Below are 20,770 nucleotides of genomic sequence, written 5' to 3'. Positions count from 1 at the left end.
TGACTTCTTTCCTGATTGGCGCGATCACGGTATCGTCATCCTTCATCGGTCGAGATCTGGACATGTCTACCGCTGAGATCACCTGGATTTCTTCCGCCAGCTCGCTCAGTAGTGGTGCATTCCTGCTCTTCTTTGGCAAAGTTGCAGATCTCTTTGGCCGCAAATCGCTGTTCGTTGGATCTCTGGGCCTCTTCTCCATACTGTGTCTTGTGACCGGATTCTCGCGCAGTGCGATCGAGATTGATGTCCTCAATGGAGTTCTCGGATTGTTCAGTGCATCAGCAACTCCTCCGGCAGTCGGTCTGCTAGGGATCGTCTATGAGAAGCCCAGTAAGCGCAAGAACTATGCGTTCGCCTGCTTTTCTGCGGGAAATCCATTGGGCTTCGTGGCGGGTACGATATTTGGCGGCATCGCGACCAGTCTGTTCGGCTGGCGATCATCGTTCTGGCTACTCGCGATCATCTTCGCCCTCTTTACGGTAATCGCAATTTTCAGTGTACCCAAGGACACTACCGAAAGGGAAACCTTGAATTGGAATACCCTCAAGCGTTTCGATATTGTGGGCACGATACTTACTGTTGGTGGAATTGGCATGTTCTCCGCTGCACTCTCAATGGGAGACCATGCTCCACAAGGCTGGAAAACTGGTTATGTGCTTGCTCTTCTACTTGTCGGCTTGGCTTTGATCGTTGCCTTTGTCTTTTGGGAGCTGCACTTCCCGCATCCGCTAATGCCAATGTCGATCTGGAAGGACCGGAACTTCTCGCTGGCCATGGTCATTCTCTTGTTTGGATACCTCGGTTTTACACCAGCGACCTTCTTCGTGGCGCTCTACTTTCAAGATGTCTGGCACATGGGTGCATTGCAAGTGGCCATACATGTATTGCCCATGGCGATCAACGGCATCATTGTGAACTGTTTCGCAGGCTGGGCATTGAACCGCGTTTCAAACAAGTTACTGATGGGCATCGGAGCAGCAGCATATGCAGTTGCTTTTCTCCTCTTCGCATGTAACCGATACAGCTCTTCATACTGGTCGTTCTGCTTCCCTGGTCTGGCACTGTCGGTTATCGGAGCCGACCTGGAATTCAATGTGGCCAACATGTACGTTATGAGTTCCATGCCACCGTCACAACAAAGTACTGCGGGAGGCATCTTTCAAGCTGTCACCAAGCTCTGTATGACCATCGGCATGGGCATCGCGACTGCCGTATTCAACGCCGTGGAAAAGAAGCCTACCATGTCGAGCTATTGGGACACTGACACGCAGCCTTATGCCGCAACATTCTGGATGGGCACAGGGGCTTGTGTGGTGGGTACATGTCTCGTGCCCTTTTTGACTCTAGGCACCCAAGGCGATCGGCCGAGAAGCATTGTTGTTGCCGATGATCAAAGCGAAGAGAAGTCGACTGTGATCAGTGTGAAAGATGAGAAATCCATCTGATGAATGTATTGGGCTGCTGAAGAGAACATTCCAGGCAGATTCTCAGGATATCAGGAAACTACCTACCTGACATATGAGAGATAGATGGAATTATGCAAAAGCAATAAATACGTGTAGCAATATCACATGAATCTCATGAGATCTTTACCGTCATCATTGACTACCTTACCTACTTAGGTACTAGGTATAGGTATAGGTATAGGTATAGGTATACAGGTAGGTACGGTACTTCCTAGAATGCCAAAAGAAAAAAAAGGACCGCCGCACTCAATGCACTCGTTATTTGCCAAGGCGCCTCGTTATTGCTTGGCATGCACTCGTGAAGATCTACTTTTAGGTACATCTGCACTCGTTTGGCTTAGTAATGGATGCGTGGGACCTGCGAACGAGTGCGCGGCAGCTAAAAAAACCTCAGGTAGGCGCTTTCACTTTCACTTCCATTCTAGCTTATTAAGGTAAGTCGTCTTGGGTAGTTATTTTTGCAAGCATTATGGTTTCATCGGAAGAACCGGGGTAGAGGGGGAGCAGGAAAGCAGATATGAGTGAGTTGAGACAAGGCATTTTCAAGTGTGTTTCATGTTTGTTCTATACCTAAGGTAGGTAGGTTGGGTAGGAATGCGCTCTGTTGGAGCACACACGACACTAGGCTAGGAATCTAGATGCAAAACGAGCCGAGTGTCTCCCGCTTTTCTGAAAACAGTTGCAAGCTCCGAATCGTTCGCAGTAGCTGTGCGCGTCTATTCCTGTCGCCTCCTTGATCGCGAAGAGGCAGTGAGACGCTCCCGAATGAACGCCACCTTTCTCATTTCCTCGAGCTCCCCGGCCTACTTGGTCCAGGCCTTGGAGATGATATCGGCCTTGAACACGCCCCCTCCAGGAACGTTGCGGTGATGTTCACCGACTTTGGGTAGGTACTCTTTTAGAAGCTCACAAGTCGTCATAAGACACTTGCGCATGGCGACTTCTGGAGTGGCTCCAGCTTCGCCTTCGATGGCAGGTGTGGGCCCGTCCATGACCGCGGCGACGAATTCGGAGCCTCGTCCGAAGACGACGATGTCCAGAGCGCCGTCAGTGACAGTGCCATTGAGGGTAGTGGTAGAGTCGTTCGATGAAAGGTTGCTGGCGACGCGTGGGTTGAGAAGCATCTTCGCGTTCGCTGTGCATGTCTGTCAGCGATTGCACATGGGGGACGGGGCGCTCTTTGTCATGGACGGTACGGACCCAAAGTCTGAACGCGCATGCTGAACATGTTCTCGGACGCCATATTGCTCGAGGTGTCCAATGTGGCTTGTTGGATGTGGTTCGTGTCGTGATGTTGTCCATGGAAAGTGGTCGAGGCGTGAGAAACAGGAGGCGTCGCTCATCCAGCGCCATCGGAGCCAACGCGAGTGTCTTGCGAATTCGTTCCTTCCACTTCCACACTCGTGCCTTCCTTATTCACTGCTCCTGCTCCTGCTCCTGCATTCACCGCATCATGCTTCTTCTCTTCTTCCGCTGCCTCAGCCTCTGCCTCAGGCAACACAATGCCCTCGTCCAGCTGCCGATACTTCCTCCTCGACTTCTTTGCCGCACTCGCTTTCTTCCTCCGAATCTTCTCGCTCTTCACTTCCGTCGCTGCCCATCGTGGCGTCTGCTCGAGTTCCTCCAACTTCTCGCCCAATATCCGCCTGGCGTTCTTGCGATTCTGGTCTCGGCTGCGAGTCGCCTGGTTCTTGACGACAATGCCCGTGGGAATATGCTTCAACTGTACCGCGGACGACGTCTTGTTGATCTTCTGGCCGCCAGGACCACTGCCCTTCAAGAAGGATTCTATGATATCTTTCTCGGATATCACGATTCTGGGTGGGAGTGGTTTCTCAAGCTGCGCGCTTTGGATGGAGAAGGTGCGTGCAGAGCGACCTATCAAACTAGATGAAGTCACAGCAAAATTACTGTTGCGAAGGCGGGCGAGAAACATTGCCCAACAACATGACATGATCCCTCCTCGATCGTCTCGAGTGTTAGATCTGGGCCAGCGAGATGGAGACTCGGCAGGTGTTGCTGGATAAAGTTTTCCCGGCGCCAAGTTCGCGTTCGCGGGGAGGTAGGAGGTACCATTAGCTATGTGTATAGGCGGTAGAAACTTGAAAGAATTATGATACCTTGATGTCTATTAGCGTGGATTAGATAACTGAACCGCACCTACCTCCTACTTCCTACAGTACATTGATTCCTAGCCCTACCTCCAGCCTAGGAGGTAGTCTAGCCTCTTCTAGAGAGAGAGAGAGAGAGAGAGAGAGAGAGGCAGACAAATATACAGCCAAGCCTCATATCAATTTTGTGGCTGGTCATACAACTCCCCACTCTCCACCACCACCACCTCCTCCTCCTCCTCCTCCACCACCGCCTATTATCAATCGAGCATCCGCCATGCCTACGCTGTCGTTGGTGAACTTCAACATCGTCTGCGCCACGTTGGGCGGCTTCATCTCCATCTTCGGACTGGTGTCGTACCTCCTCAAGGAGCGCTTCTACCTGTCCGAAGCCTCCATCAGCACAGTCGCGGGCCTAATCTTCAGCCCTCACGCGCTGAATTGGATCAGACCGCTCGAGTATGCGAGGAATAGCGAGGAAGATTTAGAGACCATCACACTCTACTTCACACGACTGGTCTTGGGCGTGCAGCTCGTTTTGGCGGGCGTGCAGTTGCCCAGCAAATATCTATGGATGGAACGGAAGAGCCTAGCGATACTCATTGGACCTGGTAATCATCAGGTCTTCCCATACACGCATTTTGCACACTGCAAAAAAGCTAGTATAGTAAAATGACACTGCTGATTCAGAGGCGAATGCAACAGGTATGTGCTTGATGTGGTTGACAACGTCTCTGCTTGTGTGGGCTCTCGTACCACATATCAATTTTGTGGCTGCCATTTCCGTGGGAGCGTGTGTGACGCCCACAGATCCCATTCTCAGCAACAGCATCGTAAAAGGCAAGTTTGCCGATAAGAATATTCCTGGTCCTCTGCAGAAGATCATCATCGCCGAGTCTGGCGCCAACGATGGTCTCGGCTATCCCTTCCTCTTCCTCGGCCTGTATTTGCTCAAGTATGCCGGAGAAGGTGGTGCCGGCCAGCATGGGGGTGTCAGCCATGCCATGGCCTTGTGGTTTGGAGAGACGTGGGCTTACGAGATCCTCTTGAGCGTCGTCTACGGTGCCACCGTGGGCTGGATCGCGAAGGAGCTGTTGCACTGGGCAGAGGAGCATCGCTATGTAGATCGAGAGTCGTTCTTGGTCTTTGCCATTACGCTTGCGGTATGGCCCCACGCTACTCTGGGTCTCTCGAGCCGACTAATGGTAAATGATAGCTTTTCATCGTAGGTACGGTCGGCATGTTTGGATCGGACGACGTGCTCGCCTGCTTTATTGCTGGCAACGTGTTTACTGTATGTTTGCTGCTACATCCTTTTGTGTCGACCCGCTGAGCTGATTGTGTTGTGTTTAGTGGGATGATTGGTGAGCGATACTCACTACTTTCGCAAAGACGCTTCCCTTTTTCTCACACCCAGACAGGTTCCGGCTTGAGACCAAGGATGACTCTCTACAACCTACTATTGACATGCTTCTTAACGTGGCCGTCTTCATATGGTTCGGAGCGATCTGTCCCTGGCATAGCTTTGTGGACAACGACGTGATCCCAATCTATCGTCTGATCCCCCTGGGAATCCTGGTGCTCCTACTGCGGCGACTTCCCATGATATGGCTGTTTCGTTCACAGATACATCAACTGGAAGACTGGAAACAGACTACTTTCACTGGCTGGTTTGGACCAATCGTAAGTAAATAAGAGCAGCCGCTTGACGACATGCCTTGATCACAAGTATCTCCCTCTGGCTCGTTTGGGCCATTATGATATCTTGAAGATAGATACCTACTGCTCAAGCTTACACGCATATTTGAGAGACTTGCTTACAATCGATGTGATACTTTAGGGAGTATCGGCCATTTTCTACTTGTACGTTTCGAGGGAGTTCCTCCGGCAGATCTCCGTCGATGATGTCGAGCGCAATGATGCCGCACATCTCGCGGAGACCATGAACGTGGTGGTCTGGTTTCTGTGTATCTGCTCGGTGGTGTGCCATGGACTCTCTGTGCCACTGGGCAAGCTCGGGTTCCACCTTCCCAGGACCATTTCAAGAGCGTTGTCATCGGAAACACCCTCTTTGATCCCGAGCAGATCTCGACCTAGGAACACGCAATCAAACGTTTCCGAGCCTCGAGCAGCTTCGTCTAGTCCACCGCGACCTATCAATTATCCATCAGGAGTGTCAACCCCAAGGCCCGCTATAACACAGCGCAGCATCAGATTTCCGGATGAAAATGCTGATGGGCCAAATTGATGAGCGCATTCCACCCTATTCAAACATTTCCTGGGACTCTGTTGTGGTTATTCCCAACATGATTGGAGAAGCCAACATCATGCTGCGACATTCTCGACATATCAGGGCACTATATCATTTTTCTCATTCATGACCTCGAAGTGGTGGAACTCTTCGCGATGGAGTACCTAGTATCGAAAGTGCGTATACCGCCTGTACTGTATCACGTATTACGGAGGTATTATCGAGTGACGATCGATATAAGCTCGCGGTCATGTGGGCAGAAAAGTCTTGGGGGGCGGATGAGGCTTCGAGCTTCCTCACTCTCCGGACATCGATTGACCAATCAGCATCCGACAAAATAAGCGGGGGATTTATCTGAAGCACAACAGCTTTCCAGGTTTGGTAGCACTGGAACAAGAACTCTTCTGTGGGAGAGTTTTGGTTTAGGTCTGGCGGGGTTGGTACCTTAGTAAATAGGTCTACGTCAATAGGGTAGTCTTTGAATCCCTTGCCTTGGTTCTTTGTTTCCCTCTTCACCTCACTCCTTGCCCAAGAAACCATCGAATCCAACCACCACCACCACCACCACCACCATTACTATCACCACAAATCTGAGAATCGTACTCGAAAAACCCCATTGCAATCATGGCTGCCGTCTGTCCAGTAATTGGCACAACCACCAATGTGTACGTATCTCTACAATTCCAGTTCCCACCAACATCTTTCCCCCTCCATTCCTATCCAAGTAACTTCACCCCATCGCTAACAATATATAATATATACCTACCTAGTCTCCCACCCCACCACCCCGAAATCCCCTCCGCCTCTTCTTCTTCTACCCTTCGTTGCCCCATCACCAACGCCACAGTCGAACATCACGACAACATCATCTCTCACCACCACCCTGCCTCCGAAATTCCAGACTCCCAGAAGATTGATAACAATGACAAGCAAGCGACGACAATGGACGCTTCCAAATGTCCTGCTCTTCAACATCAAGCACAACAGCAAGTGATGAATGCGAATGCCATTTGTCCGGTCGTGGGACCTGTGAATGCGCATTTACCTCCTGATCATCCGCCGGTTTTGAGTGATGATGAGGGGGAGGGGGAAAAGGTGTGTCCAGTTACAAAGGCGACGGTGGAACATCATCGGAAAAAGGTGGCGGTGCATAAGAAGGTGGAGAGTGGTGCTGGGGTGGAGATGTGTCCGGTTGTTGGCGCGGGGAAGTAAATGGGAAGAGGGAGGAGGGTAGATGTATGTGTGGATGGGGCATGGTTCACGAGGGAGGAGGATTTCTTAGTAGTAGGTATCATGGGAAAAAGACTTGAGAAACAGACGAATTTTCTTTGCAATTTCATTTCATTTCATTCAGGTATGTACGCCCGTGCCCAGTGGGTCTTTTTTATTTCGGGGTTTTCATCCTGTACTAGAGAGTCAGCAAACTGTGTCCATTTCTGACGGTCAAGTATCATGCTAACTTACCTGTTCGTCGTCGTCGTCGCTGTGGTGTGTGCGCGACTGGGTGAGAGGAGGGAGGGGAGAGGACGAGGGCGGGGAGAGGAGGGAGGCGGCAATGGTTCTGCGCGCGCCTCATCTGAAAAAGGGTCCCGCCATGGCGGGATCCTCCTCCTCGTCGCCCGGGGCCTCGCCCATCTCCGCCGCGAGCTTGATGGCGGCGCCATTGATGGCGAGGACGGCGAAGACGCCCAAGACGCGACAGCCTCTCGTGCTGGTGGTCTCTGGGCGGCGCGGATTGTGCTGTCCGCCGCCGCCCGTCTTCTGGTGGCTTGCCCGAATGGCGAAGCCCGGAGAGAGAGATGGTCGCGCCTTGGGCGCGCTGGACACGGCAACAGCCAGCGTCCTCATCTTGCCAAAGGCAAGCATGATGATGCTGCTGTTGCTGTTGTGGTGGTGGTGGTAGTGGTAGTGGTGGTGATGGTGGTGGTGGCGCTGGTGGTGCTGGTGCTGGTTCTGGTGGTGGTGCTGGTGGTGGTGCTGGTGATGGCGGCGGCGGCGGGCGGCGGGCGGCGGCGGCGGTGGTGGTGGTGGTTGTGGTGGTGGGCGGGGTGGTGGGTGTGGTGGTGGGTGTGGTGGTGGTTGTGGTGGTGGTTGTGGTGGTTGTGGTGGTGCCGGCGGTGGTGGTGCTGGCGATGGTCGTTGTTGTAGCAAAGTGCGTTGGTGAAATTCTTGCTGGCGAGTTTTGTGCGTGGAATTATAGCTGCGTCCCAGGAGAGTGGATTACGGACCGACACCGGCGCTAGTGAAAGTGAAGCCAACGTCTCGCTTCACTCTCTGCTAACACACCCCTTCATTCACCGAGCGCAGCTTATCAGGCCTTATAGCAGTTCTCGGGGGCTCCGATAGGGCTCTTTGCTAGGCAGCATGAAGCGCAGCGATGCTGGGCGAGCACTGCAGGCTCACAACCACCATCCACTCGCAACACACGCTTTCATTCACCGAGCGCAACTGATCAGGCCACACAGCAGTTCTCGGGGGCTCCGATAGAGCTCTTTGCTAGGCAGCATGAACCGCAGCGATACTGAGCGAGCACTGCAGGGCTCACAACCACCATCCACTCCCCTTTGACCGCGATCAAACCCTTTCATTCACCGAGCGCAACTTATCAGGCCATACAGCAGTTCTCGGGGGCTCCGATAGGGCTCTTTGCTAGGCAGCATGAACCGTAGCGATACTGGGCGAGCACTGCAGGGCTCACAACCACCATCCACTCCCCTTTGACCGCGTCAAACTGGCGTAGACAGTGGGAACCATGCAATGACAAGGGACAATCTTCTTGGCTAGCCTTAAGGCATGCAGCGGCGAACAGGCAGGATCATGGACTTGATGGACTTGACGGACGTCTTGAGGGTAGAGAACATACTACTGGCATGTACTATAGGCAATTCTGCACTTAAGAGCCCATCAGCACCGAACACGAAGCTCTTCGACTGCATACACGCCAAGAGGCATCTGGGATACTAACAGGAGCACGATCACGGACGCGCAATGGATAGAACGAGCACGCGCACCAGCACCAGCACCAGGACGAGCACGCGGACCAGCACCAGGACTAGCACGAGGACGCAGAAGAAACATGTCCGCCGCGAGGAGGCCGAGTGGACAACATGACAAGGAGAGGGAGAAGGGAGAAGGTAATTGTCGCACAATTGGTAAGGAGGATGCGTCTCATTGCCCGAAGGCTACGTCTTCCAGCTATCGTGCTTCATCTCGCTCTGGGATTCAGTATAGAGTACGGCTGGCATTAAAGACCAAGGCACCACAATAAATAGAATCCGGATACAATTTAATAGTGAAAGGAAGGGAAGCAGAAGGGACGGCGAAGATTCTGCGGAATATATAGCGAGGAGCGGGAGCATGCGAGCCTATGAGACGCTCGGCATTCAGCATTGACAGCATCGAAAGCTCGCTCCGCCCTTCCTCCCATTAGTCCACACTACCACACTACCTTATGCACACCCGCCTCTCTCCACGGCCACACGCCACTTCTCTTTCTCCGCCCCGAAGAGCACGACGGTGAGGCCAGCGATCAGAATGCGGTCCCACCTGTTGCGCTCCATACCGCGCGCGCCAGCGCTGGCCGCCCGCAGTGGCAGCCGAGCCGCGCGCACCTTTGCCACGACCTCGAGTCGCCACGCCGACGTGGAGCTCACGATCGATGGCAAGAAGGTCTCGGTCCCACGTATGTACTGAAGCGGACGGACATCTGACACGGTCTGGTGCTGGCATGCTGACAGCACTTCACAGCCGGAACGGCACTCATCCAAGCATGCGAGAAAGCAGGCGCCACGGTGCCTCGATACTGCTACCACGAGAAACTGATGATTGCGGGAAATTGCAGAATGTGTCTGGTCGAAGTCGAACGCGCTCCGAAGCCGGTGGCATCGTGTGCTTGGCCTGTACAGCCTGGAATGGTGGTCAAGACGGATAGTCCCCTCGCCCACAAGGCAAGAGAAGGCGTCATGGAGTTTCTGCTGGCAAATCACCCATTGGACTGTCCTATTTGCGATCAGGGTGGCGAGTGTGACCTTCAAGATCAGAGCATGCGATATGGCGCCGACAGAGGACGGTTTCACGAGATGACGGGCAAGAGAGCAGTCGAGGACAAGAATATCGGACCTCTGGTTAAGGTGAGAGAGCCCAGTTGGCCGTGCTGGGGTGTGTGTGTGTGTGAGAGAGAGAGAGGCTGACAAGTACAGACATCCATGAACCGCTGCATTCACTGCACTCGCTGCGTCCGCTTCGCAAACGATGTCGCCGGTGCGCCTGAACTCGGCTCGTCGGGACGTGGAAACGACATTCAGATCGGAACATACCTGGAGACTGCTCTCGACACCGAGTTGTCTGGAAATGTCATTGATCTCTGCCCCGTTGGAGCGCTCACATCGAAGCCTTATGCGTTCCGTGCTCGTCCTTGGGAGCTTGCTCACACCGAGACGATCGATGTGATGAACGGCCTCGGAAGCAACATTCGTGCAGACGCGCGAGGACTTCAGGTCATGCGCATCCTCCCCAGACTCAATGATGATGTCAACGAAGAGTGGATCGACGATCGAAGCCGTTTCGCCTGCGATGGACTCAGCACACAGCGCCTCACCACCCCGCTGATTCGAAGAGACAACCAGTTCCAGCCTGCCACGTGGGAGAACGTCCTGGTAGAGATCAAGGACAAGTTTGATGAGCTGCAACCAAAGGGCGACGAGATCAAGTTCGTCGCTGGTGAGCTTGTCGAGACTGAGACTCTCGTCGCTGCTAAGGATCTCGCCAACAAACTGGGTTCCGAGAACCTCGCCCTCGATTTCCCACAAGGATCCGGCCCACTTGCCCACGGCGTGGACATCAAGTCCAACTTTGCGTTCAACTCAAAGATCGTCGGCGTAGAGGAGGCCGATGTCATCCTGCTTGTAGGCACCAACCCTCGACACGAAGCTGCTGTGCTCAACGCCAGGATACGTAAGCAGTGGCTACGATCTGATCTAGAGGTCGGTCTAGTGGGACAGGACTTCGAGTCAACATTCGAGTACGAGAACCTCGGTGCCAATGTTACGGACCTGAAGAGTGCTCTCAGTGGCTCTTTCGGCGAGAAGTTGAAGAACGCAAAGAAGCCGTTGATCATCGTAGGCTCTGGTGCAACCGAGCATAAAGATGCCAAGTCCATCTACGAGACCGTCGGCTCATACGTTGAGAAGAACAAGGCCAACTTCCAGACCCCAGAATGGAACGGCTTTAATGTTTTGCAACGTGCCGCATCACGAGCTGGTGCTTATGAAGTTGGCTTCACGGTGCACAACCCCGAGACGGCTAAGACCAAGGCCAAGGTCATGTGGCTCCTGGGCGCAGATGAGCTTGAGGCAGTGGATATTCCCAAAGACGCTTTCGTCATCTACCAGGGACATCACGGTGATCGCGGTGCCGCCCTCGCTGACGTGGTCCTGCCTGGAGCTGCGTACACAGAGAAGGGGGCTACATATGTGAACACCGAGGGACGAGTGCAGATGTCTCGAGCAGTCACATCCGTGTACGGCGCTGCACGGGAAGACTGGAAGATCATCCGTGCTGTATCAGAGGCACTTGGCAAGCCGCTGCCGTATGATGATGTTGAGGCACTTCGTGATCGTATGGAGGAGGTCTCACCTGCGCTGCGACGATATGATATTGTTGAGCCCACTTCGCAGGAACTTCAGAGTCTCAGCAAGGTGCAGCTCGTTGAGCAGAACAAGGGTGCCACTGCTTCTGGCGAACCATTCAAGAAGGCCATCGAGAACTTCTATTTCACAAACACCATCACAAGATCATCGCCCACAATGGCGAGATGTTCTGCAGCCAAAGCCGCCAAAGACCCTCGCACAAACTTCATGGCTCCTGGAGCCTTAGACGGCACTGAGCCTACACCATATTACGGGCCACCTGAGTTGGCTGCTGGTGCGAGTGCATAAGTGAAAGGGGCCGATGGGTGGAGCGGCTGAGACTGTACATAGGCGCTCGAGGTGTTGATGAAGGAACATGCATGTATACTACCTATGAGATACAGCTTTCCCTACGTGATTACGCTCCCTCCCCCTACCCTCTACCATGCATGTATCAATGGTCCCGCTACCCGGCGACAGGGTGGAGGTGGTCCATATATACCTGTTTTGTCGGAAGTCGAATCTGGGTTGTCTCCTCGGAAGTGACCGAAGTAGTATGCACTAATTATTATGCAGACTCGCAGACTCGCTTTGCACCAGCGGACGGGAAGTGCCGCTGTCCCGGATAAGTGAATTAAGGTATATAGTCCCTGACTCCCCGTGCCCCGCGACTACCTAGCTCGACGACACGTGCCTTGGCGTGCCTTTTTCGTTGGATCAGTCTTTCGCCCTCCAAACAGCCGTCATATCGGGACTTCTCACTATCAGCCGCCGCTTCTCTGCCTGTGAAGTGTTCACTGCCTGTTGTACTCGTCAGTCTCGTCTTCACCGCGCTCTCCATGCACAGTGCACACCATCACCGTTACGGACCATACCGTATCCATTAGGCACCATCCGCCCTGCACAACACGTGCACGCAACTGACGGCAGCGGAAAGTGTACTACTGCGCATACCATGACCAGGATCCTTCGCCCGTTTCTCTCGCCAGACATCACCCGCCAACCTCCTTCCCTATGTCCACCTTGAGCACCTTCACGAGCTCGCCCGCGCCCTCGCCCAGGATTCCCTTCCACCACCCGTCCTACTCGACGTCGGCGGCCACCCGCTCGACGGCCACGCCCACGAGCCGTCACTCTCCGCGAGCCTCGTTTGCGAGCTCACCCCGCCGTCCGTTCAATGCGCCGAGCACATCCTCAGCTGCCCCCAATCACCCTACGAAGCTGCAGTGCCCCGACAGCGCATCACCCGTAGTTGGTGGAGCGTATGTCAGTACCGGAACGCAGTACAGTCCGGACGGTCTCCCACCGACGGCAGGGCCAAAGCTGGCTGCCGCAGTGGGGAAGCCTCCGGGCTCAACAACGAGTGGGAGCGGCGGCGGTGGCGGCAGTGGCAGCGGCATCGGTGTGAGAAAGCGGAAGGAATCGTCGAGGTCTCCAGACTCCTCTCCGGACTTGATGAGCAGTACCGGCGCCTCGACTGGCGCCCCACCACGAGCACAACGAGAAACAGATGAAGATCCACCCAGGTCAGACCCAGCCCGATCAAGATCTGGAAGCGCGAGTGCCTTCTCGCCTCAGCTCCAGGAGGCACGATCCACACATGGCCATTCCGCAGCGCCCAAGAGACAAAAGGCGGAACCAGGATCGCTGAAGATCATGCCACTCAGTTACGAACTAGCCAGCACCAAAGACCTCGGGGTCTTGGTTGCTAATATGCTCATGGAGCTTATTCGGATCAACGATCAGATTCCGCTCCGTGACGGCAGATTGACGAGGTTCCATTCCAGAGCACCGCCTGGAATCAGCATATCAGACTATCTACAGCGGCTGATTCTGCATGCAACCTTGTCGCCGCCCATACTACTGAGTATGGTATACTACATCGATCGTCTATGTACTATGTATCCGGCATTCACAATCAACAGCTTGACAGTGCACCGATTCCTGATTACGGCAGCGACCGTGGCCGCCAAAGGTCTTAGCGACTCATTTTGGACGAACCCCACGTATGCTCGGATAGGAGGCATACCTGTGTCTGAATTGGCGACGTTGGAGCTGGAGTTGCTGCAGCGAGTGGACTGGAAGATTGTGCCCAAACCAGAGACGCTTGAAGAGTACTACTCTAGCTTAGTAGACCGAACAGACGGCTTTGTGATGGAGTCTGCCAGTCCAGGGTCGGATATCAGCAGCTTGCCCGAAAGCGAGGCGGGCAAGAAAGCGGACGAGGCGATGGGTGAAGGCGACAGATGAATCGGATATCAAAACTGGGAATATATGACCAGCATAGATGTGGCCCTGAGCAGACGACGCGATCGATGGACGCGCTCCATCCGAGAGCGAGCAAGGTCAGGGCAATGGCTCTCAAGAGCAGTATAAAAGCAAGTGGCCAGAAGAGACGTTTTTTTCTGCACTACTTGGCTTTGCCAGTAGATGCGCAGAAGAAAAGCTATCACCTCGCGCAGGCTGAGTCCATACAGCATGGGCGATGCAAAAAGATCTGACTCCAGATGGAGTTGGAACGAATGGGCATAAGGAACGGCAGGGGTTTGCCTCGTCTTTGAGCCTGGCCGTTGATCTGTGAGCTGCATGCGCGGCAGCTCTCACGTATAGCGAACTCGACCAATTCGTTGAGCTTCGTAAGGTATCAAGTCAATTCTCTACAAACCTAAGGTGTCATAAACTTGCCCATGGCTTGCCCCAATCCTGTAAGCCAGATCCAATCCTTCATCATGCCTACCTAAGCTTCATAACTTCATGCATATTCGAAGATGCTGTCGTTCATCTCATCATTACACAGAGACACTCCTGCGAGGGAAGTACCGTTTCCTCCATGCCTCTCCAAAATGCAACTCCATCCAGGCCCAGTCCTCTTCTCTGAATCTGAGCACTTCATCATCAAGGTCGTCAGCAGCTTCCCGGTCTTCTTCTTCTTCTCCTCCTTTTCTTTCTTCTTCTTTTTTCTTCACATCCCACTCCCTCTCCCATCGACAATCTTGCCCCCCTTGTGGTTCGCGCCATGTTGCCTCCACCCGAATGCTCCCGATCCATTTCCCTGCAGTATCCAATTTACTCAGAGCTTTCATCATGCGAAAAATCTCTCGCACGGTATCGGGATGGGTGGCAGGAGTGTAGTGGTCTTGAAATGTGACGGCGATGCTGAGCGTGTGGATGAAGAAGGGCCCTTTGGTGGAGAAGGGGGTGGTGGTGTTGTTCTCAAGATTTTCGTTGCCATGATGGTCATCATGATAGAGGAATGTCGGACCGAGAAACAGGAATCGCGAAAGAAAATTCAACAATGTTTTGAAAGCGTGTCCGGGCTCCTCTGTCGTCGTGGCAGTATTACCACCACCATAATGATTCGAACGAAAAGCTTCTGTGCTGCGAATCTGAAGATTACAATGCAAATCCAGCGTCGATTGCGGTTGAAGCGCGAGATTTTGCAGCGTCCATTTTGGCGTATAAATGTATCCTGAAGCGAGAATGTCCATGACAAAACGAATCTTGTGGGCTTTCTGGAGTTGGATCGTGAGTTCTTGAGCTTCGGCGCGGAGTTGCTGATTGACGGCGAGGAGGTTCAAGGGTTTCCAATTGGAGCGTTCGGACCAGAGGTAGAATTGGCCGTCGCTGCCCGAGGGGGGGATTTCTCGACGAGTGCGGGTTGGGGGAGGAGAGCGGATTGTGAGTGCTTCGAGCATGATGAGATCTCGGAGTTCGCGAGGTAGGGTGAGGAGGGGGCTTGGGTTGGTTGTGGAGGCCATGATGGTTCTAGTTGTTTGAATCGTGGAGGGGAGTCTGGTGAAATGTGTATGTATATGGCTTTGAAATGGGTGGCGGAGCTTTTGAATTACTGCTGGTCAAGATTGTGAGCGAAGACGTATGGTAGAAAAAAAAGCAGCACAGCAGAGCGAGAGAGAGTGAGAGGAACACAGCAATTCAGTAGAAACGAAGGCGGTGAAGAAGCAGACTATGCGATATTACATATTGGGTAGGAATATGTTGTACAACGAAAACAAACTGCAGTGTGGCGGACAATCAATCACATGCAAACACAGCCCCTGCGGGACGTGCCGAATTACGCTAACCCCAAATGTTGTAGTTAGTTCTCCAAGCTGCGTGAATGACATGTCAACTGCCGTCAAGTGAACTCTAGCGCACCTCACACACACACACGCATACAGGTACCTCCTACCATGGCCATGGCCTCAATACGCAACGCCCTCGTCGTCGTCGCCTGCGCAGCTTTCGCCTCGGCAGCACGTCTGACAGTCTCGATCCCTCCCTCCCAACTCCTCCCAAATCCATCCACATTACCCTCTTCAAGCCATGCCATCCTTCTCGGCCCACCTGGAGTCCTGTACGACGTGCCCCTGCGACGAGACAACACGTTCCTCTTCTCCGATCTACCCGATGCCAGCTACCTACTCACCATCCACTCTCGAGATTACTTCTTCCCTCCACTACGCGTAGACGTCGCACCGTATGCAGGAGAGGGTGGCTCGCAGAATATCAGCGCCTGGGCGACATTTCGAGGAAATGAATGGGATAATAAGGGTCAGCCGTTTGGAACAGGGAGAGATGAGTTGAGGATTGAAGTGCGAGCGGGAGCGGAGAAGCAATATTATCAAGAACGAGGTGGATTTAGTATTTTGAGTTTCTTGAAGAGTCCGATGATTCTGATGGGTTTGGCGTCGGTGGTTTTGATCTTTGGAATGCCCTACTTGATGGACAATAGTAAGTTTGTGGAAGCAAAAGGAGAAAATAAAAACTACCTGGGAGGAAAGGAGAAAATCAACAAGAGAGAAGAGTGATAGATATGCTGACTTTGTTGTCTTATCGTAGTGGATCCGGAAACCAGAGAGGAATTCGAAGGTCAGTAGACACACACACAGATGGGTGAAGTGCCGAAAAATCCGCGACACGTACTAATGAAGGTAAAATTTTCTAGAAATCAGCAAAAAGAGCCCTTTGACGGGCAGTGCAGGCGCGGCAGTACAGATGCAGAACTTCGATCTTGCAGGATTTTTGGCCGGGACGACAAAATCTTCAGAGGACGCACAGGCAGGTGGAAAGAAGAAGTAAGACGGTGTATACGGAGCAGCAGAGTCGCGAAACCACCCAGATTTCGCCCACCCAACTTTTTGCTTCAATATATGTTTTCATTGGGGGCATGACATGCACGAGGTTCGCGCAAGTCGTGTAAGAAGGAAACTTGTGAGAACATAGGTGGCCGTTCGAAGTTGAAGCGCATGATACTAGGACCACGCTCAATGTCCTGAGCACACTTCCTCATGCCCAGAGCTGTATATGCATGAGCGTTGAAGGCATGTCGGGGTGTGGGGCTTGAAGCATGTAGGATCATGTTTCCTATGGTAGGTACTACGATAGGAGACGACCATTCTTGCGCGGATCACACTGCCGAATGATTGGCGTGAGGATGGAGGGTGTTGCGTAGCATTGCTAGAAGGTAGAGAGGCGGGAGAGCCGATGGGTGGGCCGGTAAAGTGGTACTCACTTGGGCCTTCATGATGGTAGCTGGAAGCTAGACGTCGGCAGTACTCGCTGCGTATAATACATTCCATCGTTCATGGAGTCTATGAGCAGTGCTTAATTATCGCTGCTCTGTGATCCCACCTCCGCCCCTACATTTGGCGTAGGCAGTCTTTTCCTGGTCAGGTTGCTGCAATGCGAGGGCTCTTAGCCGCCTTATCGTGAGCGGTCTTACGAATCTACCTCCATGCCTTCAGCACTCTCACCCTCTGGCTTGTTCTCAAACGTCGTCTCTAACCAGCTTGCAATCTCCTGGCCCTCGTACAACTTGAACTTCTCATCCACGCCGCTGATTCCCAAACTAGTGTTGTCGATAGTCAACTCCTTGTCCTGGCTCAAGCTGTCTTTGAGCGCGCGGAGTGCATGCTTGATGAGCTCCTCCCTGCTCGACCCCTCGAACTCGTCCAGGTTACGCTCCAGATATGTTCTTGCCATCTGGGAGCGCGCCCCAATGCCACATGCCACCATCTCTTGCGTCACACCGCTGGGCTGGAACTCGAAGAGGTGCGGACCCTTGGCGTCCACGCCTGCAATGAGCAGACCTACTCCATACGGTCGCTTTCCATAGTGTTGTGTATTCGTCTGCGCGCGATCGCCGATGCGCGATGTGATCTCCGACAGGGCAATGGGTCGGTCGTAGGTGAGTCTTGAGGCGAGAGACTGCTGTTTCATGAAGTTGGAGAGGACGCGAGCATCGGAGGCGAGTCCGGCTAGAGCAATACCGTAGTGGGTGTCGATTTCGATGATCTTACGCTGGTATGATGACAACTCCTCGGCGTTGCGCTGGAGGATGGGTTAGCATGGATTATGCGAGAGGCGCATCTATCGACGGCAGTATTTCACCTTGAGAGCTGCGAGCACGGCGTGTGTTTTGCTGACGATGCCCACGACCACCGAGCCCTGCTTGACAGCTTCTTGTGCGTATTCGACTTGGAAGATGCGGCCTTGCGGTGAGCTGGAGTAGGAAAAGTGATTAGATGGAGCGTCTTGATCTCTCGCGAGCTTCGTATCTGCTGGCGACGCTTACAAGGTGACCGAATCGTTGTCGTAGTTGTTCCTGAACATCGTGCCGGTGGGAGTGTCTGTGGAGGGATGACAGAGATGTGGCACGAAGAGGTGCGAGGTTGTGGTGTGAGGTGGTGGTGGTCTTGGTGAGCTTCACGTGAAGGTCAGGTAGGTAGGTGGTAGGTAGCAGCGCAACGCGGCGACCTTGACTAAGGCACAGTACCTCATGTAGAACTACGCGCTAGCGTCAGAGCCTCAATGTTCACTATATCATGAGACGCCATCCACTACTATAGAACTACCGCATCCCGACGACGACGACGACGACGCTCAAAACCTCGCACCGCCGGCTCACCGTGCTGCTGTGCAAAGCAAAGACACCTCAGACACCGATTGCGACACCACACTACACCCCAACGACTCTCATCCTCCGTGGACCTCCGCAGCCATGGCCATGGCTGGGCTCAAGACCATCATCGTGCTCTCATTTGTATGCTGTGCCGCAGCTGCACGTCGTCGCCTTCGAGCGCTATGCTGACAATACAGTAGATACTGGCCATTGGATTCCTCCTGGTCATCCTCTCCTCGGCCCTCTTCGAGTCCTACCTCACCCTGCTCGTTGTCGCAACCTACATAATCGCGCCTTTGCCCAACTGGATATGCGGGAAGGCACAAGCAAACGAGGACTTCATGGACAGTGGGAGCAATAGCATCGTCGAATTGGGAAGGTTCTTGACGGGATTTCTGGTGGTCATGGGAATTGGTACGTGACGTGCACACAAGAGATGCTGCATACCTATCGAAGCTGTGACTTGGACGCACTTTTGCTGATACGACACTCCAGCGCTGCCTATCGTCCTTGCACATTGTGATCAGATTAAGATTCCCGCTATGATCATGAGCATTGTCGGCGGTCTGCTCATCTACGGCACCATCATCTCATTTGGCCTGTTTTTCCGAGAGCAGGAGGAGTTCTAGCAAGCAGGATCTCTCTGATCCGGAGCCCATACACCACAGAACGCGCAATCTACGCTGCTCCCTTGTCGCAAACATATACTTCTCCTTTCTTTGTGCCCAACCACCGATGCTACAGTAACTGCCACTGCTGCTCCTAGGACTCAGAGCTGCTCAGACAGATATCATTCGCCCCCCAAACTTTCAAGCAACCTTCCCGTGGCGTCATGAAATGATAATAGCTTCGGGGGCAAGATGTGGTTGGCCACATGGGCACATCCCAATTTAATGGATTTCACAGGCCTGCATAGCTCTTCCCTTTTGGGGCCACCCCTCGTTGGCCCGCTGTCCATCCCCGACATGGATGTTGTTATTGCGCATTGTTGTGACAGGGATCTTTGAAAGCTGATTGTTATCAATGGGGATGCTTCTCGCTGCATTTGCATCCTCTTGCGATACGAACTCCTGTTTTCCACCAGTCTTTCCTCGCGAAAGAAGCACTGCAGCCATGGCCTGTGGTCGGGAACTCAGTCCGATTCCAGAACTCCTGCAGGAATATGAAGACTCTTCACTCAGCGAAGTCTCGGCGGACAGAAGAGCAAGCAGCCCCGAGGACGAAGGCTATGCCTCCGAAACACGACGATTAAGCGTAGATCAAATGCTCGATGAACTTAGCAAAATTTCGCGCCGAGTCAGCCTACCCGCTTCCGACGACATCAGCATCGATGAGGCATTACACTCGCCAGTGCCAGTCAAGACGGGCGCTCCGCCGACTTCAAGATTTGATCGCAAGAACATCGCAGGAGACCTGGAATCATTTTGGACCACTGTGCGACAAGAGGTTTCGATTCTACGGAGCAGCTACGACCAAGCCCAGGCCGACTCAGTAGTACTGCTCGAAGAGGTGAATGCGAAAAGCAAAGAAGTCGAAGAGAAAGACGCCATCATCGCCAAACTGAAGGCTGAGTTGGCATCCGAGCGAAAAGCAGGCAGACAACTCCAAGACGCAATGGAAGATTTGCTAGCCTGGGTCGAGACAAATCAACGAGATACATGTACCCTTCCAGCAGCAAGTCCGGTGTGCGGCAGGAAAGCACATTGCATATACGAAAGACTGGACAATATTCCCACGTTCGGAATCGCCTTTCAATCGAAACCCAAAAATGAGGTCGTATTGTGGAGGATACAAGTCGTCGAGTGCTACGACTCCCAGGGACAGCCAGTATACTACCGTGGAAGTCAGTTGCCAAAGACGCTGAGGTCGTACATCAAGTTCTTGCAGTTTTGGTCCGGGGATAGACTTCCAGTAGTATCCGGCGGCACTATTTCCTGTCTATGGTGCAACGAAAGAGGGTTGCAAAGCTTGTGGCACAAGGGTTCTGCAGGGCTGAGGCCGTGTGTAGAGTGTACTTTGCGACAGAGACATTGCTTCGCGGTTGTAGATGGCGTAGTCAGATGTTTGCCCATCAAGGACATCTCGGACTGTCTGAGGAGTGGGACTTAAAAGGTGATTCTCCTTGGATGAGCTCACTAGGAACGAATATGAGAAGCAATCTTTCCTATACAAAGTACAGTCCAGACAGCTCGCACAGTGACACTTTTGCAATTGTTATGCAGTTGCAACCAATAATCAGCCTTCATCAACTACAGGTAAGGAGGTACTACATGTAGCCATCCCATCCTCTCCACGTCTTGGCACATATATGTATTTATGCCAATGTATCCCTGTGCGTCATACGAAGCAGTCTTTATGCAATGCAGCCCAAGTGCGTCCAAGTCCACTGGTGCAGATAGAGACAACACCGCAAC

General features: G+C 53.2%; 12 protein-coding genes across 12 annotated transcripts; 8 read left to right on the top strand and 4 right to left on the bottom strand.

The window, feature by feature from the left end:
* The first annotated feature begins 6 nt into the window (after positions 1 to 6).
* Positions 7 to 1,554, top strand: SEPMUDRAFT_147685 (major facilitator superfamily MFS-1). The gene has a single exon (XM_016904460.1). The coding sequence runs from the start codon at positions 63 to 65 to the stop codon at positions 1,443 to 1,445; it is 1,383 nt and encodes a 460-aa protein (XP_016764090.1). The 5' UTR covers positions 7 to 62; the 3' UTR covers positions 1,446 to 1,554.
* Positions 1,555 to 2,012: 458 nt separating this feature from the next.
* SEPMUDRAFT_124114 (uncharacterized protein) lies at positions 2,013 to 3,398 on the bottom strand. Its single transcript, XM_016901884.1, has 2 exons — positions 2,667 to 3,398; positions 2,013 to 2,601 (listed from the first exon to the last, which is right to left on the bottom strand). The coding sequence occupies exons 1-2, from the start codon at positions 2,707 to 2,709 to the stop codon at positions 2,270 to 2,272; spliced, it is 375 nt and encodes a 124-aa protein (XP_016764089.1). The 5' UTR covers positions 2,710 to 3,398; the 3' UTR covers positions 2,013 to 2,269.
* SEPMUDRAFT_81256 (uncharacterized protein) lies at positions 2,013 to 3,402 on the bottom strand (the record flags this gene model as incomplete). Its single annotated transcript, XM_016910269.1, has 2 exons — positions 2,013 to 2,601; positions 2,667 to 3,402. One exon carries the CDS (start codon positions 3,400 to 3,402, stop codon positions 2,806 to 2,808), a length of 597 nt encoding a protein of 198 aa, XP_016764088.1. The 3' UTR covers positions 2,013 to 2,601; positions 2,667 to 2,805.
* Positions 3,403 to 3,854: 452 nt separating this feature from the next.
* On the top strand, positions 3,855 to 5,825 carry SEPMUDRAFT_61372 (Na/H antiporter; the record flags this gene model as incomplete). The annotated part of the gene is made up of 6 exons (XM_016909560.1): positions 3,855 to 4,188; positions 4,283 to 4,740; positions 4,794 to 4,871; positions 4,931 to 4,941; positions 4,999 to 5,260; positions 5,418 to 5,825. The coding sequence occupies 6 exons, from the start codon at positions 3,855 to 3,857 to the stop codon at positions 5,823 to 5,825; spliced, it is 1,551 nt and encodes a 516-aa protein (XP_016764087.1).
* A 605-nt stretch (positions 5,826 to 6,430) lies between these two features.
* SEPMUDRAFT_147683 (uncharacterized protein) lies at positions 6,431 to 7,142 on the top strand. The gene is made up of 2 exons (XM_016904459.1): positions 6,431 to 6,493; positions 6,599 to 7,142. The coding sequence occupies exons 1-2, from the start codon at positions 6,453 to 6,455 to the stop codon at positions 7,038 to 7,040; spliced, it is 483 nt and encodes a 160-aa protein (XP_016764086.1). The 5' UTR covers positions 6,431 to 6,452; the 3' UTR covers positions 7,041 to 7,142.
* A 2,122-nt stretch (positions 7,143 to 9,264) lies between these two features.
* Positions 9,265 to 11,888, top strand: SEPMUDRAFT_147682 (NADH-ubiquinone oxidoreductase 75 kDa subunit mitochondrial precursor). The gene is made up of 3 exons (XM_016904458.1): positions 9,265 to 9,510; positions 9,576 to 9,958; positions 10,028 to 11,888. The coding sequence occupies exons 1-3, from the start codon at positions 9,363 to 9,365 to the stop codon at positions 11,762 to 11,764; spliced, it is 2,268 nt and encodes a 755-aa protein (XP_016764085.1). The 5' UTR covers positions 9,265 to 9,362; the 3' UTR covers positions 11,765 to 11,888.
* Positions 11,889 to 12,445: 557 nt separating this feature from the next.
* SEPMUDRAFT_147681 (cyclin-domain-containing protein) lies at positions 12,446 to 14,121 on the top strand. The gene has a single exon (XM_016904457.1). It carries the CDS (start codon positions 12,470 to 12,472, stop codon positions 13,703 to 13,705), a length of 1,236 nt encoding a protein of 411 aa, XP_016764084.1. The 5' UTR covers positions 12,446 to 12,469; the 3' UTR covers positions 13,706 to 14,121.
* Positions 14,094 to 15,222, bottom strand: SEPMUDRAFT_147680 (uncharacterized protein). The gene has a single exon (XM_016904456.1). The coding sequence runs from the start codon at positions 15,211 to 15,213 to the stop codon at positions 14,245 to 14,247; it is 969 nt and encodes a 322-aa protein (XP_016764083.1). The 5' UTR covers positions 15,214 to 15,222; the 3' UTR covers positions 14,094 to 14,244.
* A 411-nt stretch (positions 15,223 to 15,633) lies between these two features.
* Positions 15,634 to 18,164, bottom strand: SEPMUDRAFT_147679 (proteasome subunit alpha type-1). Its single transcript, XM_016904455.1, has 5 exons — positions 18,030 to 18,164; positions 17,846 to 17,957; positions 16,401 to 17,785; positions 16,295 to 16,324; positions 15,634 to 16,186 (listed from the first exon to the last, which is right to left on the bottom strand). The coding sequence occupies exons 1-3, from the start codon at positions 18,065 to 18,067 to the stop codon at positions 17,174 to 17,176; spliced, it is 762 nt and encodes a 253-aa protein (XP_016764081.1). The 5' UTR covers positions 18,068 to 18,164; the 3' UTR covers positions 15,634 to 16,186; positions 16,295 to 16,324; positions 16,401 to 17,173.
* Positions 15,652 to 16,534, top strand: SEPMUDRAFT_139601 (uncharacterized protein; the record flags this gene model as incomplete). Its single annotated transcript, XM_016902908.1, has 3 exons — positions 15,652 to 16,186; positions 16,295 to 16,324; positions 16,401 to 16,534. The coding sequence occupies 3 exons, from the start codon at positions 15,652 to 15,654 to the stop codon at positions 16,532 to 16,534; spliced, it is 699 nt and encodes a 232-aa protein (XP_016764082.1).
* Positions 18,165 to 18,350: 186 nt separating the features above from the next.
* On the top strand, positions 18,351 to 20,465 carry SEPMUDRAFT_154647 (uncharacterized protein; the record flags this gene model as incomplete). The annotated part of the gene is made up of 3 exons (XM_016907574.1): positions 18,351 to 18,497; positions 18,557 to 18,770; positions 18,852 to 20,465. Exon 3 carries the CDS (start codon positions 19,380 to 19,382, stop codon positions 20,463 to 20,465), a length of 1,086 nt encoding a protein of 361 aa, XP_016764079.1. The 5' UTR covers positions 18,351 to 18,497; positions 18,557 to 18,770; positions 18,852 to 19,379.
* SEPMUDRAFT_106142 (vacuolar protein sorting 55 superfamily) lies at positions 18,456 to 18,985 on the top strand (the record flags this gene model as incomplete). The annotated part of the gene is made up of 3 exons (XM_016900617.1): positions 18,456 to 18,497; positions 18,557 to 18,770; positions 18,852 to 18,985. 3 exons carry the CDS (start codon positions 18,456 to 18,458, stop codon positions 18,983 to 18,985), a joined length of 390 nt encoding a protein of 129 aa, XP_016764080.1.
* Positions 20,466 to 20,770: the final 305 nt, after the last annotated feature.

The sequence above is a fragment of the Sphaerulina musiva genome (genome assembly GCF_000320565.1).
Source record: "Sphaerulina musiva SO2202 unplaced genomic scaffold SEPMUscaffold_2, whole genome shotgun sequence".
Taxonomy (NCBI): domain Eukaryota; kingdom Fungi; phylum Ascomycota; class Dothideomycetes; order Mycosphaerellales; family Mycosphaerellaceae; genus Sphaerulina; species Sphaerulina musiva.
Note: the sequence above shows the minus strand (reverse complement) of the source record. Positions and strands in the feature narration are given on the sequence as shown.

Coding starts and splice junctions, on each gene's coding strand:
- SEPMUDRAFT_147685 (XM_016904460.1), top strand. CDS start 63: ATGTCTACCGCTGAGATCACCTGGATTTCTTCCGCCAGCTCGCTCAGT.
- SEPMUDRAFT_124114 (XM_016901884.1), bottom strand. CDS start 2,709: ATGGCGTCCGAGAACATGTTCAGCATGCGCGTTCAGACTTTGG. Junction 2,602..2,666: donor CATGCGCGTTCAGACTTTGG/GTCCGTACCGTC, acceptor AGACATGCACAG/CGAACGCGAAGATGCTTCTC.
- SEPMUDRAFT_147683 (XM_016904459.1), top strand. CDS start 6,453: ATGGCTGCCGTCTGTCCAGTAATTGGCACAACCACCAATGT. Junction 6,494..6,598: donor ATTGGCACAACCACCAATGT/GTACGTATCTCT, acceptor ATACCTACCTAG/TCTCCCACCCCACCACCCCG.
- SEPMUDRAFT_147682 (XM_016904458.1), top strand. CDS start 9,363: ATGCGGTCCCACCTGTTGCGCTCCATACCGCGCGCGCCAGCGCTGGCC. Junction 9,511..9,575: donor CAAGAAGGTCTCGGTCCCAC/GTATGTACTGAA, acceptor AGCACTTCACAG/CCGGAACGGCACTCATCCAA. Junction 9,959..10,027: donor ATATCGGACCTCTGGTTAAG/GTGAGAGAGCCC, acceptor TGACAAGTACAG/ACATCCATGAACCGCTGCAT.
- SEPMUDRAFT_147681 (XM_016904457.1), top strand. CDS start 12,470: ATGTCCACCTTGAGCACCTTCACGAGCTCGCCCGCGCCCTCGCCCAGG.
- SEPMUDRAFT_147680 (XM_016904456.1), bottom strand. CDS start 15,213: ATGGCCTCCACAACCAACCCAAGCCCCCTCCTCACCCTACCTCGCGAA.
- SEPMUDRAFT_147679 (XM_016904455.1), bottom strand. CDS start 18,067: ATGTTCAGGAACAACTACGACAACGATTCGGTCACCTT. Junction 17,958..18,029: donor GACAACGATTCGGTCACCTT/GTAAGCGTCGCC, acceptor TTCCTACTCCAG/CTCACCGCAAGGCCGCATCT. Junction 17,786..17,845: donor CCGTGCTCGCAGCTCTCAAG/GTGAAATACTGC, acceptor CCCATCCTCCAG/CGCAACGCCGAGGAGTTGTC.